The sequence below is a fragment of the Anarhichas minor genome, unplaced genomic scaffold, assembly GCF_050575085.1.
Source record: "Anarhichas minor isolate MPS153535 unplaced genomic scaffold, ASM5057508v1 ptg000074l, whole genome shotgun sequence".
NCBI classification, from domain to species: Eukaryota; Metazoa; Chordata; class Actinopteri; order Perciformes; family Anarhichadidae; genus Anarhichas; species Anarhichas minor.
In genome coordinates, this window is record NW_027466520.1 from 3,090,000 (window position 1) to 3,104,014 (window position 14,015).

Genomic DNA, 14,015 nt, shown 5'->3' on the forward strand with positions numbered 1-14,015 from the left:
CTGTGATTTACATCTGTCTCATGTCCTGTAATCTTTACTTACAGCTGTCTGTAACTTACAAAGACGAAGGCCACGCATTGTATTGGCAGCTATTGTAACAAGTCCTTTATCTGCACTGGAACGGCGACGGAAGAACAATCATTTCCGGGATCACAGCACAAGAGTGTAATGGACACTTTTGAATGACTTGAGTGCACAAGAGCCGGTCTTATTGGTCGGGTTCATTCTTTTCGGGCTTCAGAGGGACGTATGGCAGGTTGAATTGATGAGATTCATTTAAAATACTTTGAAAACTGACTGCCAACTGAAATTCATTCATCGGTGAGTGTCAAAAAACAAGATTGATTTGCCAATCAAAAATGTTGCTTCATTTGCATGCAAAGGTTTTAGGCCCCATTCTGTCCCACAACGAGTTGTCTTTTGTGTCGGCAATCATTTTCTACGAGAAATTCCAAATGGCGAAAGTACTGTAAATGAAACTGCAGGGTTTATCCAGTATTCTACTGCTGAAATGAACTCGTAAAAAAACATGTGCAATTAAATCTTTGTTTTCATATTAACCTTACTTTTGTTAGCCAGTCCATCATTTAGGAGTAGTAGTGTTTCCCAGAACGCAGTAATACAATCTGTTATAAATGTGCTTTTGAAGGTTCCTGCCATTGTAAACGTTAGAAAACCTTAATGATTCAATCATTTCTGGTTTGAAGTTACCTCCGAAACCTTTGCTTACAAAAAGGAGAATCAGCTTTTATCCTTGATGAATGATAATCAATACCAGGAGTTTATTTGCTTGAGATGAAACAGCTCACTTGGTCATATTTTTACTGAAAGTCACACACAAATTCCTAAGATAGCACGTAGTTTTACATCACATCCAGATATGTCACTCTTCACTGGCCCTTGATTGCTCATTCGACATGCTGTGTGCTCCGTTAAACTCCCCAAACCCCTTTGAGAATGTGCTTCACGCTAGTCGAGTAACGTTTAGCTGCTTGTTTCTCTGACAGCTTCCCCCGTCCTGGTGTTCCCTCTACACTCATTCAACTAAAGTGCTTACCCCTTCATCTGCACGCCCAGCCGCATTTTGTAAGACAAAAATAGACTTTTGGCATCTTGGGAATACCCCTGCTGTTAGAAACACGGCATCGTAGTGGGGCAGGGATTCCCATAAGGGAGCTATATTAAGAGTAGTTTCACACCAGGCCACGGCCTTTTTTAACCTGCTGATCTCGTTTCGGTAATTTCAGTGGGAGAAAAGGGCACGAAGCATCCTAATTAACTACAGTACTTACTAGGTTGCCTATTACAGTATATGTTCAGGAGCCTATAAATAGGGTAATTGGTAATTAGCTACTAGTGATCTCACCAAAGCTGTGATTAAGCATCAGAGTTGATAAGGGGGCTTGATAGGAAGGAAATAGAATAATGCTGTGCACCATCAGATTTATGTTCACCCTTCAATTTGAGCAAATCCAGGTTTTTGCTGGGTGAATTATGCAGCATGGTAGTAAAGTAAGTAAGTAAAATTGTATTTACATAGCAACTATAAAAACCCAGGTAACAAAGTTCCTCACAAAAGGAGGGCGAGGCGAGGATCTACTTGCGGCTTGTCGTGTCGCACCTTCGTGCAGGGTTGGGCGGAGGTGTGGGTCATGTTTGTAGAATGTAACCGCCGGGATACAATCAGTAAATAACGTTTTATTTCTCTCATTCACTGATTTGTTCCCGGTAATGCCGCTCGCTCTCTTCATTCACTCTCTAGGATAAGTAACCTTGTCTCTCTGTCTATAAATCGACGCACCTTGTCAGTACCACGGACAGCGACGCAAACTACACGAACACACACACACACACACACACACAGACACACAGACAGACAGTAAACAGCGCTGTCCATTATTCTGAAACACAGCTAGCATGTATCTCAGCCAATAATGTTTTTACTATTTTTCTATATAATGCGATACCGAGACTTGACCAATCAGATTACTATGTCGGGGAAACTTCGGGAAAAAAGTTCAGTCTCGAGTCTGCTGACCTGACTCCCGTCCTGGAACCCAGGAGAGCAACGCACAGTCAGCTCGTGTTTTCAGTCTTGGATGAAGTACAACTACAGGACCTGAAGTGTACGGCATTAGTAGTTCGCTAATATATTCTGTGGCAAGACTATTCAAAGCCTCATAGATGAGGAGGAAGATCAAATTGGATTTTTGGTAGTCAAAATTGAAGCCCAGGTTTTTGGAGGGTGTTTGTAGAGACCTGGTCCGGAGCGAATACTAAAACTTCAGTTTTGCTGTGATTTAATTAAAGAAAGTCGTAGCGAGAGATCAGGACATTAAGTTCTACTCGAGACTAGGGAAAAGAAAAAGGCAATAAATGTGAGTTTCTTTCCACTGTAGAAAGAAAGATTAAGGAGTTTAAGGATGAGCAGAGATCTGCAGCTTGGCAGATGGATGGAGTGCTACATCTTGGAAACACTTTTTAGAAGTTTGCTACGCTGGAGAAAGAAAAACAAGTCTTTCTGAATGTTTTTTATAGCGCCACGGAAATGAAACATCCAATGGCATGTCCTGCCAACACTGGTTCAGAATACTTGAGTATACTTTGAATATTTTCTTTAACATTGCCAAGATTCAGTTTGTAAATGCGCTATCTTGTCATCCAAGGACATTTTTATGTTCCCAATAAAGAGAACCACTGATTCAAGGTACCACTGTACCAAATTCAAGTCCCACATTGGACAGCAGTGAGATGTGTCCTGCGGTTCTGTCTCTGGGGTACTGGAGATGAAAACGTCCAGGTTGAGGGCTGTTGGCCGTAACGCAGTGGGACGAGAGATCACAGGACACTTCTGGTTTTAACTGTGGCCCCGGGCCCTCGGCAGTGCAGCCCTTCCTTAACCACTGTCCCTCTAATTGGCTCTGTGGATAATGCTGGAACTCTGAATTTACATGGAAACACTTTGAAGACTTGAGTACACTCGCCCCCGGGCGCAGTCTTACATTCGCTGTGCCCAGCCTCGGCAGCACACCGCCAACCGAGACAGAAAGCAAACACTCGGTCCGGAGAGGATTGGAAAAAAAAAAAGTGGAATGTAACATTTGTCTAGAGACCCATGAGATTGGATGTGAAATGAGTACAGTTGTATGCTTACAAAGGATGGAAATAGACTGAGAAAGAGTGGGGAATATAGACAAAAACATATGGAGTGACGGTATCTTATGTTACAAACACAAAGGTAACCTGGCTCTTGCCTTTCCTGCAGTTTGATTAAGCTGTTTATATAACCCTAACTCTGCACTGAGCCTCAGTGTTCCCACAAATAACAGGGACTCTCCACAGATACAAAATCCAACACATTTATTTCCGCATAGAATTTTGGACCATCGATCTATTTTCCATCACTTTTCCTTTTTCCATGAAAGGCTAAGCAAGAAAACCCAGACGTCCCTGTCCTCCGCAGCATCCCGAGGACCTCCTGAGGTGTTCCCAGACCAGCAGGGATATATAATCCCCGCAGTGTGTTCTGGGTCTGCCACGGGGTCTCCTCCCAGTTGGACCAACAGATGAAAACCTCCACAGGGAGGCATCAAGGAGGATCAGATACTCTTGACATTTGGGTCCTTTCAATGTGAACGATCAGGGGTTATAGTCCAAAAATTCTTGCTGATATTGAAGCTGCTCATTGTGTCCCTAAAGGGTGATTCCAGACACCCTTGCGATTGACTCAATGGTAATCTGCTTTAGTAAAATATATGGGACAAAAGCTGCAATTAACAAGGTCAGAAAACGGCTTCTTTACCCAGAATCTTCAATCTGTAGTGTTAAATCACAGATAGTTTGGTGTCATGATTATTTGTTGAGCACAACCATTTTGCATTGACGAAGATAACATCAATGGCACGGTAGAAGGTCAGATTTACTCTATATTTAAAGGCTTATTCTCTACGATGTGATTTCTGATCTTTAGCAACTTTAAAACAGAAAAAATTAGGCTTTCTTGAATCACTTTCAAGTTACAAATTAGGATGACAGGGAGTTCAAGCAAGGAAGAACTTTTGCGGTTACTGTATGAGGAGAGTTGAAGTGTCGGTTGAGTGGACAACAGCGATTTGTGCCCGTTGTCCCCGGAGGCTGCTTTGAGGATGTCAGAAAACTTTGTGATTGCCTGATCCCTTGGTACTCACTGTCCTTGTTTTCTTGTGCTCATGTACTCGAGTGTATGACTGTCCGTTGCAAGTTGCAAGAGTCAACATTACTGTGCATTTTACCGTACGAACATGGAATAAATATGTACCCGGTTCACTTTGAGACTTGCGTAAGCTGTGAATGCGATTATGACGGCAATATCCCAGTGGTGTCTGTTGTGTGTTTACCAGTCTCAGTCTGATGGCAGTGCTAAGCTCCCTCCGGGCCAGAGTGTTTATCTCGCTGGTGTTAAAGGCTCATGGTCTTTGGACTGCACCCAAAAAACGAGGCCTCGCTGTCCGGGCAGCTCGGCCCCGGCTAACTTCTGCTGGTTGACCTCGTTTAAAGGCCTGGCTGGCCGTCTGTCCCCCTGAGTACGGAGCCACAGCACATCCAGCTCTCAGCAGTGTCTCTTTGTGTGTCTCAGTTAGACTAATGCCCAGGCTTGAAATTGAGGTCTGAGACAGATCCAGCACCAATTTATTTAGCCCGGTCCATGCCCAACAGCGCAACACTTCTTTTTTTAGGATGAAGCCGGCCTTCATTCACACTAGCAGTTTACAGCACACTGCACATACATGCAAACTCAGTAACAACTACTGTATGAGCAGAGTAAATTGCCCTGCAGTCAAGTATTCTCCTTCTCACCTCCTTTCTCTGCATTTGATAGTTCGGTCTGTAATTATTGGACGATGAGCTTTCCTCGGGGTTTACGTTGTACTCTGTAGCGTCATTACAAATATCTACAGAGGCCCATTAGTGGTTGATTAGGCACTGTGCTGGACCGGAAGAGCGTGGGCTTATTTCAAAGAGGGAGAGTCCTCGGCAGGCCTTAATTAGCCGGCAGAATTGAGCTAGTTCCTGGTTTCCTGGTCAGGTGGAAGACAACCGGCCTCCGCATTAATTAGTGCTGTACTCTGAGAGTTGGTTCTTATTCCCCCGCTTCATGTTACAGAAAGGTGATGGAAGATAACTGCTGTGTTTGATGTCAGGAGGAAGGGTATGTAGTGTGTGTACATTCTTATGCAGGGAGTGGAATGCAGCGATGTACAGAGGATATGCAATTAGTGAATTTATTTTGAAAGTTACTCAGGTCTTCACTGTCTTCCTGAGCACCAGTATTTATGATGCTGAAGTATGCCTAATAAAATACATACTTTCCTCTCATTTTAGAAAATATAATTTTTTTTATCTGATCACTTATTCAAAACATAAAACACACTGGGCATCATTCAAACAGTCGCACAAATCTGTGCTTAAACCGTGCGTACGAACATCACATCGCATCACATCGTCTGATGAGAGGCAGGGGTTAGTGGCTGGATAGAGGCAGGTGAGGGGAGTTGTGCTGATGAGGAGGGAGGCTGACAGGTGCACTGAATGAGCTGACAGGTGAGTGAGATGAGTGAGAAATATAGAGACAGGAGAGAAGGGGCAGAGCTGTGACAAATTCTGCAACATGCAAGCTTTCCTCTCACACTCATTTTGACACGTTTAGCTAATCAAAGGAAACGCAGTACTTGTGAGCATGTGAGAGGACTCTCTGTTGGCCCTGTTTGTGTAAGTAACGATGCTCACAAATCTTTATTGTGAACTGGCCACTGCCTCCCAGTGGTAGTCCCAGTTCATCCAAGAGGTGATGGATTGAGGTCAGAGTTCTTCCACATCAAACTTGGAAAACCACTTCTCAGTGGATCTGGCTTTGTGCACGTTCATGTAGAAACAGGATTTGTGTTTGGCCCACGAGAGAAATCTAAAGGGTCATGAGGTGAGTCACAGGATGGGAAAGGGGGGGGGGGGAAACACTTTATTTATTTATTTTTCTGATTTCCGTTGTGACATTGCGGATACTCTTCCATGGCTACCGCCAGTGGGTCGGATTAGAAAGGCCCGGTGTGAAGGTGACTCACGGCTAGCAACGTTAGCTGTTAGCTGCCCGCCGGCTGCCAACAGCTAACGTTGCTAGCCTTCCAGTCCTGCTTGGCTAAATTTCACGGGTAATACAACATTTTCTGGTGTTATTTATTCACCTTTAGTTAACCAGATAAAATGCAGCTACAGGAGGCAAGTTTATACAAGACAAAATAAAACATTCATACATCTCAAACGATCTTTTTGACATCTTTATTTACTAGAGCACAACATTGTTTATGTAGCCTCTTTAATTTTGCGCTCAAAGTGAAAACCCTCGATAATGTAGGGTGAATATTCCTGTGTTTTATTCTTTTTTGTAATATAAGTTGAAGAAAAATAAAATATTGCAATGTCATTTTTCCCAATGTCCTGCAGCCCTAATTGGTTATCATGTGTCTAAACTATGATTTAATGCTTTAGCGTTAATATTTCCCTTAACTGGAACTAAGGGTCCAGCCCAAATCATGACAAATGGCCCCAGACCAACAGTAAACTATGTGACTGGGGTGTCCACATACCTTTGGCCACTTAGTATTCAAGCCTACTTCCCTCGGGCCAGAGCTGAGATGGAGTTGTGGTTTCTGTTTATTGCCTCATATGAGTTTAATTGATTTTAGATTGTTATCAATTGATTCCAACCACGTTACAAACGCCACTGATTGTAAGAAAGGGAGAAATTGTGTGTGTGTGTGTGTGTGTGTGTGTGTGTGTGTGTGTGTGTGTGTGTGTGTGTGTGTGTGTGTGTGTGTGTGTGTGTGTGTGTGTGTGTGTGTGTGTGTGTGTGTGTGTGTGTGTGTGTGTGTGTGTGTGTGCGTGTGTGTGCGTGTGTGCGTGTGTGCGTGCGTGTGTGCGTGTGTGCGTGCGTGTGTGCGTGTGTGCGTGTGTGTGTGTGTGTGTGTGTGTGTGTGTGTCCTTTTTATAAGCGCTCCGGCACAAGGCAGACCACGCTGACATGACAGCGTGACGCACACCGATTTAAAAAGGCTCTCGCTTGCGGTCACACGCATGTCACCATGGCAATTAGTATGTCAGGGTGCGTGTGATTGACAGCTGCCACAGCTGGCATGTGACCAACGAGCGGTGCTGGTGGGGGAACCATGGTGCACGGAAGGACAACACAAGCTCTTAGTGTGTCTCTCACATGTGGCTGTCATAGAGAATAATCATATTTACTGTTCTCAAGATTTAATAGATCTTATCAGAAACAACAGTTGGAGATTCTGTGCAGTCGAACGCATTATTCTCAATCATATGGACGTATATATATATATATAGATTCATTATCAGTTGATGTGATTTCTGCTGTCAGGCAGCAACGTCGACGCCTTCTGCTCACTATGGAAAGAACAGTATGGCTGCCTGAGTTGCTCGCTTTCAATAGAACACCATCAAACATAATTAATAGCAACTGTCGTGCATATTAGAAGTAGGTCAGTGCTACGTGTGCTCTGTTTGAAACACTAGAACAGTATGGTGCCTTGTAATAGCTGTGGATTGTTTTAGTAACCGAGTATTCTACAGATTTATTCGATTAATCGAGTAGTTGGATAAGAAATATTTTGCTTTTATAAAGGATCAATAGAAAAAATACTACATTTTGATTGCTTAAATTTAATACAATAATGTTATTCAAAGAAATTGCATCAACGTGTTTCTCAAGGAATCCTTTAAGCCCTAAATATCTGTTGTGTATTTGACAATAGTGTAATCATATAAGATGTGGAAAAGTGATTTTAACTGATATATTGATTTTATATATATATATGTTTCAGTATTGTATGATCTGCCAATTATTTTAATCTAGAACAATAGGTGACTTTTTCAACAGTCCAAACCTAAAGATATCTCATTAACTGTGACATATGTGACAGAGAAAAGCAGAAAATCCTCATATTTCTGATGCTGGAATCGAGCAAATTCTTAGCATTTTTGCTTGATAAAGGAACATTTTAAAATAGTTGCCAATTCATTTTAACTAATCGACAAATTGTTTCAGCGCTGAAGTTTAGTTCATTTAACTTCCTCATCACCTCAGATGATACTATTTGAATCTTAGAGGCTTTAACAAATGTTTTGAATGAATTCCCTCATAATAAAACATTTCTTAGCTAATAAAAAAAAAAAAAAAACATAGAATTTTGCTTACTTCCAGTCTTTTTCTTACGTGCATTTTTTTTTATGCGTTGCCACTTTTTCTTGCTTTCTTACTTCACTCAATAAAATAATGTGACGCCATTAGTAGGAGTATGTGTCGCATCACCAGCACGCCTGTTCACGTTTGTATCAAAACATTGCTTCATGTGTGGAGACCTTTACACATCTGGTTCAAAAGCTCCTTTTTACGGCCCCTTGATATGAGTCTGGCTCCTAGGATCCCATGTGACTGATGGCAGGTAGCTGGGAGCCAGACTGCGTTGTCTGGGCCGCTTCCCTCGTTCAACTTACTCCACATCCGAGTCCCCGCATCAATCACCGCAGCAGGCAGGAGTGGGATGCACTGTCAGGGCTATTCCTGTTTCTCCCTGTCTCTCACACACACACACGCACACACACCTGTCTCTGGCTGTTTCTATAGTGCCTTTGTGAGGTGGGCATATTAGCAGTGGCAGGCAGTAGCTGCAGCACGCTCCACCTGTCCTGAGGAGACGACTGTGGGGAATGAGAAAGGAAATCACGTTGCACCACAGACCTCATTTAAAGCTGCACCAGTTTTATGAAGGAGCACACGACTCAGCAGCCTGAATCATAAAAGAGAGGCACCAACATAAAGCACCATCTAACCTGGAGATTTGTCAAATTTACCCAAACAAAATGTACACTTTGACTCTGTATGTGCTGAATAAAAACTGCTGTCAATATTCAAAGAGAGGCCGGCTCACGAACGTCAGTCGCCTCTTAAACGTCTCTGTCTTGCCGGGTTGGTCAATATGACTGTTGAGTGAGCAGGTACCTCCAGCTGTCATTAAAAACACACATTAAAACATGCAAAGCTTGGATTGCAAATATGTCCAGTCTTGTGGGTGTGACATAGTGTCTGCATACGTAGCGGCAAAGGACCCATTTCAAGACTGTCACCACTACAAACGAGGAGTTCAACACATCGGTGTAGTGCCACTTTAAATGCTTCGGTCTCTTCAGTGGAGTTTGTTTGAGGCACTTGTTCGCTGAATTGTAACCTGGTAATTACCTTGTGCTTCTGAGCCCCTGGCCGGGCCTCTCCGAGGCTTTGACGGAGGGCCCGCACTCTCAGCATTCGTACCTCGAGAGACGGGTCAGAAATAGCCGCCTCTTAAGACCTGCAGAGTCCAGTCCGCTGTGAAGAGCGTCACGCTTCATTTAGACGCTGGTCCTGCCTCTGGATCTCGCTGTCGGGGGCCAAAAACACTTCATAGCGTGTCAAGTGTCGGCTGAAGTACCGCCGCTATTCTGGGCTCCTCGTCGTTTCTTGGGACTCATAAGTCATTATCATCTCTGCTTAGTGTGAAAATAAGATGTTATGTAGTTTTAGGGAAAGAGAGCAAGAAAAAAATCATTTTGCTTTTTTTTTTTTTACATCAATGACCCAAATGTGTTCACACAGAAGAGAGGATGAAAATCGCATTCCCACAAGAAGTAGAATTAATGCTTCTTTTAATCAAGCCTGTTCTTAATTTAGATATTAATTATATCTCGTAATTTGGCCAACAGCACACAAAGTCTGCCAAGGATGCCCCCTGACGCCCTTCTCCTTTTTTCTCGGCAGTCTGTTTCCTATCAGACTTTCAATCGAATGGAAGACGCTTGACTAATTCATCATTGAGTGGCGAGACGGCACAGTTAGACAGAGAGAGGAATCTCACAACTTAAATAATTAGACATTTGATCCCATGTTCTCTTCTCTGATTCCCGGCTACAGGCTTTACTTTTGCTCTAGTGTTGACATATTGTAATTGCTTCTATATTGGTGTCTCATAAGTCTGTATAACAAGAAGACTGATGACTCATTTATTATCAGGGAAAGTCCAGTTCAAACTGCATCCACTGTCTTCTCTGTGTGGCTGATGTTCATGTTTTTTGTCTCTTCGCAGTGTTCGCCGATCCACGGCCACGGGTTCATCTTGGACAAGTACACGTGCCGCTGCAAGACGGGCTTCTACCACCCCAACAGAGTGGCTGTCAACGGCTTCACCAGTAAGTCGGTGACGAGTCAATCGCCTGTTCACACGTATTCTTATAAAGGATGGTCGGCCCCTACAAGGTGACTTATTAAGAGGTCACTTTCAACCCATCAGAGGAATTTGTTTTGGCAGATTACAGCATGCTAAACTTAGACATTCTGTATCTTAATCCTTTTTTGCTTCCTCTGTCGTTATTATTGGACACCCTGTTCTGTGTCCTTCATGCAGCACAACCTTAAGATGCATTTTAGACTTTGAGCTCATCACAAAGTTTTATGAGATCACATTTATTTTAAGTGATTTGCCAGCAAAGGTTAAAAAACAACACAGCAGCCAGTTTGGAGGAGACGAGTCTTGTCTCCTGTTTCTTCTCATTTTGTACAAATATAGCAGGTGAGCTCATTTCATCAGTTCTGTGTATATGTTGACCAGCAGCTGTTATCAAAAGAACCACAAGTTCACCTTTAATATGTGTCGTTATATAACGTCTTCATGTTATAACTATGCTGATGAAAGAGGCACGTGTCGCTGCCCTGTCTGACGATGGAAGCAGCCCCGGTACCCGGGGAGGCTAATCAGGTTCAAGGTGGGAAATATCTTTTTAATGGTAGTTACTTTTCCCAGTTTATTCTGTCTGCTGTGAGTTAATTAAAAACAGCTTTTGCAGACACAGAACCCCAGTGGTTTTCACCTGCCCTCCATCACTCTCATACTTTCATTTCGATCCACTTTCCCTCCTGTCTCATCCCGCAAAACCTCGTACAGCGTCTTCCTCTGTGCCCGTCTCAATTTTACCCTTTTTCTCACCCATTTCCACCGTCTTTTTTATCCTAAAACATTTTTCATTTTGTTTATGTGTGCACGTCTGCATGAATGATGATGTGTGTGTGTGTGTGTGTGTGTGTGTGAGAACACAATAATAGAGAGGAGAGGCAAGCCTGTTAGCGAGGCGTAGTGCTGCAGTCTGGCCCACCAAGGGGCCAATAACAAGCCTGGTTAATCCACGAGGGGACATCCTTGACACTCCTTTGCGGAGGAAACCAGAGCAACTCACTTTCCTTTGTCTCCCAGTCATCTTCCACTGTGGATCTTGTACATTAATATGTGGGAGAAGCCGAGACTTAGCTTCCTCTGACCGTCAGTCAGCTGGTAGGAGCGACAAACCGATGAGAGCGAGCTGAAGGATGTGACTCATTTCTACGGAGATAAGTAGTCCTTTTGAAGGGATCAATGGTGTGCAGAGTCATAGCTTTGAAAAATAGGCCAGTTTCTTTTTAAAGGCAAAATCCCTGCAAATCTCTGAGACAATGGCTGTTTCCAATAAAGCCTCCATAAAAGCTCTGTATAAGTCCACCATTCATTATCTATCCAACCATATGGGCATCTCTGAGGGGATTTACCAATAACAAGTCCACTCGCTTCTTGTTGTCCCTGTTTAGGTTTTACCTTAGTTTACCCTGGGAGGTTTTTAGCTTTCACTGCTGTCCGGTTTGGCAACAGAGCAGCTCTTTTTTAAGCATTTAGTGGTTGGAAATTCTTGAATATGTGTACTTTCCCCACCCAGATCTTGCGCCTAGCTTAAATACACATATTTTCCTCATGGTTTGAGCCAATCTGTCCTGTCTTTAGACTCCCCAATCATCCCCGTCCTTGTCAGGATTAAACGAATGACTCGGGTTGTGGCGTGTCTCTGTGGGCTTTTTCTAAGGAAGCCGCAGTTATCAGCCTTGAAGGATATGCCAGTGACTGAACAAGGTGCGGCGGTGTTGACTTTTCATGTTCACACATATAGATCCATCTCCCTTGTGTTGACACAATGTCGATGAATCCTTGTAAGGTCAGAGAGGGATAAGAATATATACTCAGGATGCTTCAGTCCGTCGAAGAAGCACTTCATCTCCTTTATCTTTCAATATCGGCCTCATATCCGGAGGAAAACACAATGACCAAGGAAACTTAAGAAAATGGTAGTTGTTGCGACACAATCTGCTTAATTTTAGATAACATTTCAACTGTTTATATATTACTTTTAGCTACTAATTTAAATCATTTCTCCATAATTTTCTGGTTAACAGTTTAAACTATTATCACTTTAAGCATTAAACAATGTATTTATTATTTATCTGTTTCTTTTAGCTTACTTACTTACCAGTTTTCTGGGCACTGTCAATATGGTTCTCAGGTTTTACATCAATAGGTGAATCCATTTTTATAACCAAATCATAATTCCTAAAAATCAAGCTGCCCTGCAAAGGTAAAGGACTCACTGTCTTGGAGAACAAAAGTAACGACAACTGAAGGTTGATCAAATCCGATGACGGTAAGATAACTGGGACAGGTGCTGATCTTCTTGCTTTGGAATTAAACTCCTCTATTTCTCCATCTTGTTTTGTGACAGGGAGGGGGAGGGGGAGAAAGGGCAAAGCTGCAGACAGCGGTCCCAATGCGGACGAGGGGTCTTCCAGCGACTGCCTGCCGTGTCAGCAGGGCTGCGCCTACTGCAAGGACGAAACCCCCTGTGTGGCGCGAGAGGACGGAGCTCTGCGCTTGGCCGTGGTCTCCTTCCAGTGCCTCTGCATGCTGATCGTCTTCGTTAGCATGGTGCTTGTCTACTACTTTCGCAGGAACAAGGTATGTATCCTCACACGACAGAGACGCTGAAGCTCTGTTTTTCTTTATTGTTATTTAAATCGTTAAGATAGGTCACCACACAATAATCTCCTTCAGCTTTTGGGGAATTTGTTCAGTCACCATTAAGAGTGAAAGTTTAAAAGACACAGATTCAATGCACAATTACAACTTCACATCAGTCACGCGTTTGATGTTTTCTGGGCCATGTGGTCATCAAAGCCCTTTGGATCAATAAACCAGTGAATGTGTTTGTGGGCGGTCACCACAAAGCTTTGAAATCATTTCAAACAGCCGAGGCACCGCGGATCAACTCCACATCAGCCCCTTCGACAGCGACCAGTGTGTCTAAATGAGAGCGCTGAATTCAGAAGTGACTCCGATTGATACCCGGGGCCACTGACCGCCTCACGTTTCTCATTTTGAGGGAGAATATGTCGGAATGTAACTTTCCAAAGATGAAATACATGCTGGTGTTTAGTTCACATCATATATTGTCATCAAATCTATCGCTGTTGTAAAATGTGTCAGTGCGAAATATTGATTCGGTTTTGTGTGTTCGCACCTGGCTGACAGTGTCATCGTCGTCTAATTCAATCACTTTAGCAAATAATTTATTATTTACATCAACTTGAAAGGTGTTGAGTGACATTTTCATTCAATTCTCACCAGTGTTTTCTGAGTCTTTCTGGGGCGGTTTAAATCCTTAACAGATATAATTGTCACTTTGCCATCGAGGAATCTGAAGCAACGACCTCATTGCATCATTGCGAGCCACTACTCTCCACATACTACTTTTAGCTATAAGACAAAGATGAGCTGGATGAAAGGTGTGCAGAACGCTCTAAATGAGGGGAACATTTTATTGTCATTTTGCAAAATGTGGCCCATTGCCACATGTCTCATTGTCACGTTGGCAAAAGCCTCGTGTTGTGTTACAGAACTGCTGAGCTCAATTTAAATACAAGTTGTTTTTTTTTAGATGTGGTGATTTACTTTCTACCCAAGTAAACTTTTGACCAAACTTATGAAATCCTCTGAGCCTCTAGTTGTTACTCTCAATTAATCGTCTTAATTAAAGGCTTTGTTTTGCGCGTTAGACGTGTGAAGATTAGCCTGAAGACTCAC

At 43.0% G+C, this 14,015-nt stretch overlaps 1 protein-coding gene across 2 annotated transcripts in view; it reads left to right on the plus strand.

The window, feature by feature from the left end:
* The window catches only part of gpr158a (G protein-coupled receptor 158a), a 56,282-nt gene that overhangs the window by 16,676 nt on the left and 25,591 nt on the right, over positions 1-14,015 (plus strand). For both annotated transcript variants that reach the window (XM_076080638.1, XM_076080639.1), the window contains exons 3-4: positions 10,170-10,272; positions 12,658-12,890. In XM_076080638.1, the coding sequence (XP_075936753.1) occupies positions 10,170-10,272; positions 12,658-12,890 (336 nt within the window). The remainder of the gene's footprint in view (positions 1-10,169; positions 10,273-12,657; positions 12,891-14,015) is intronic.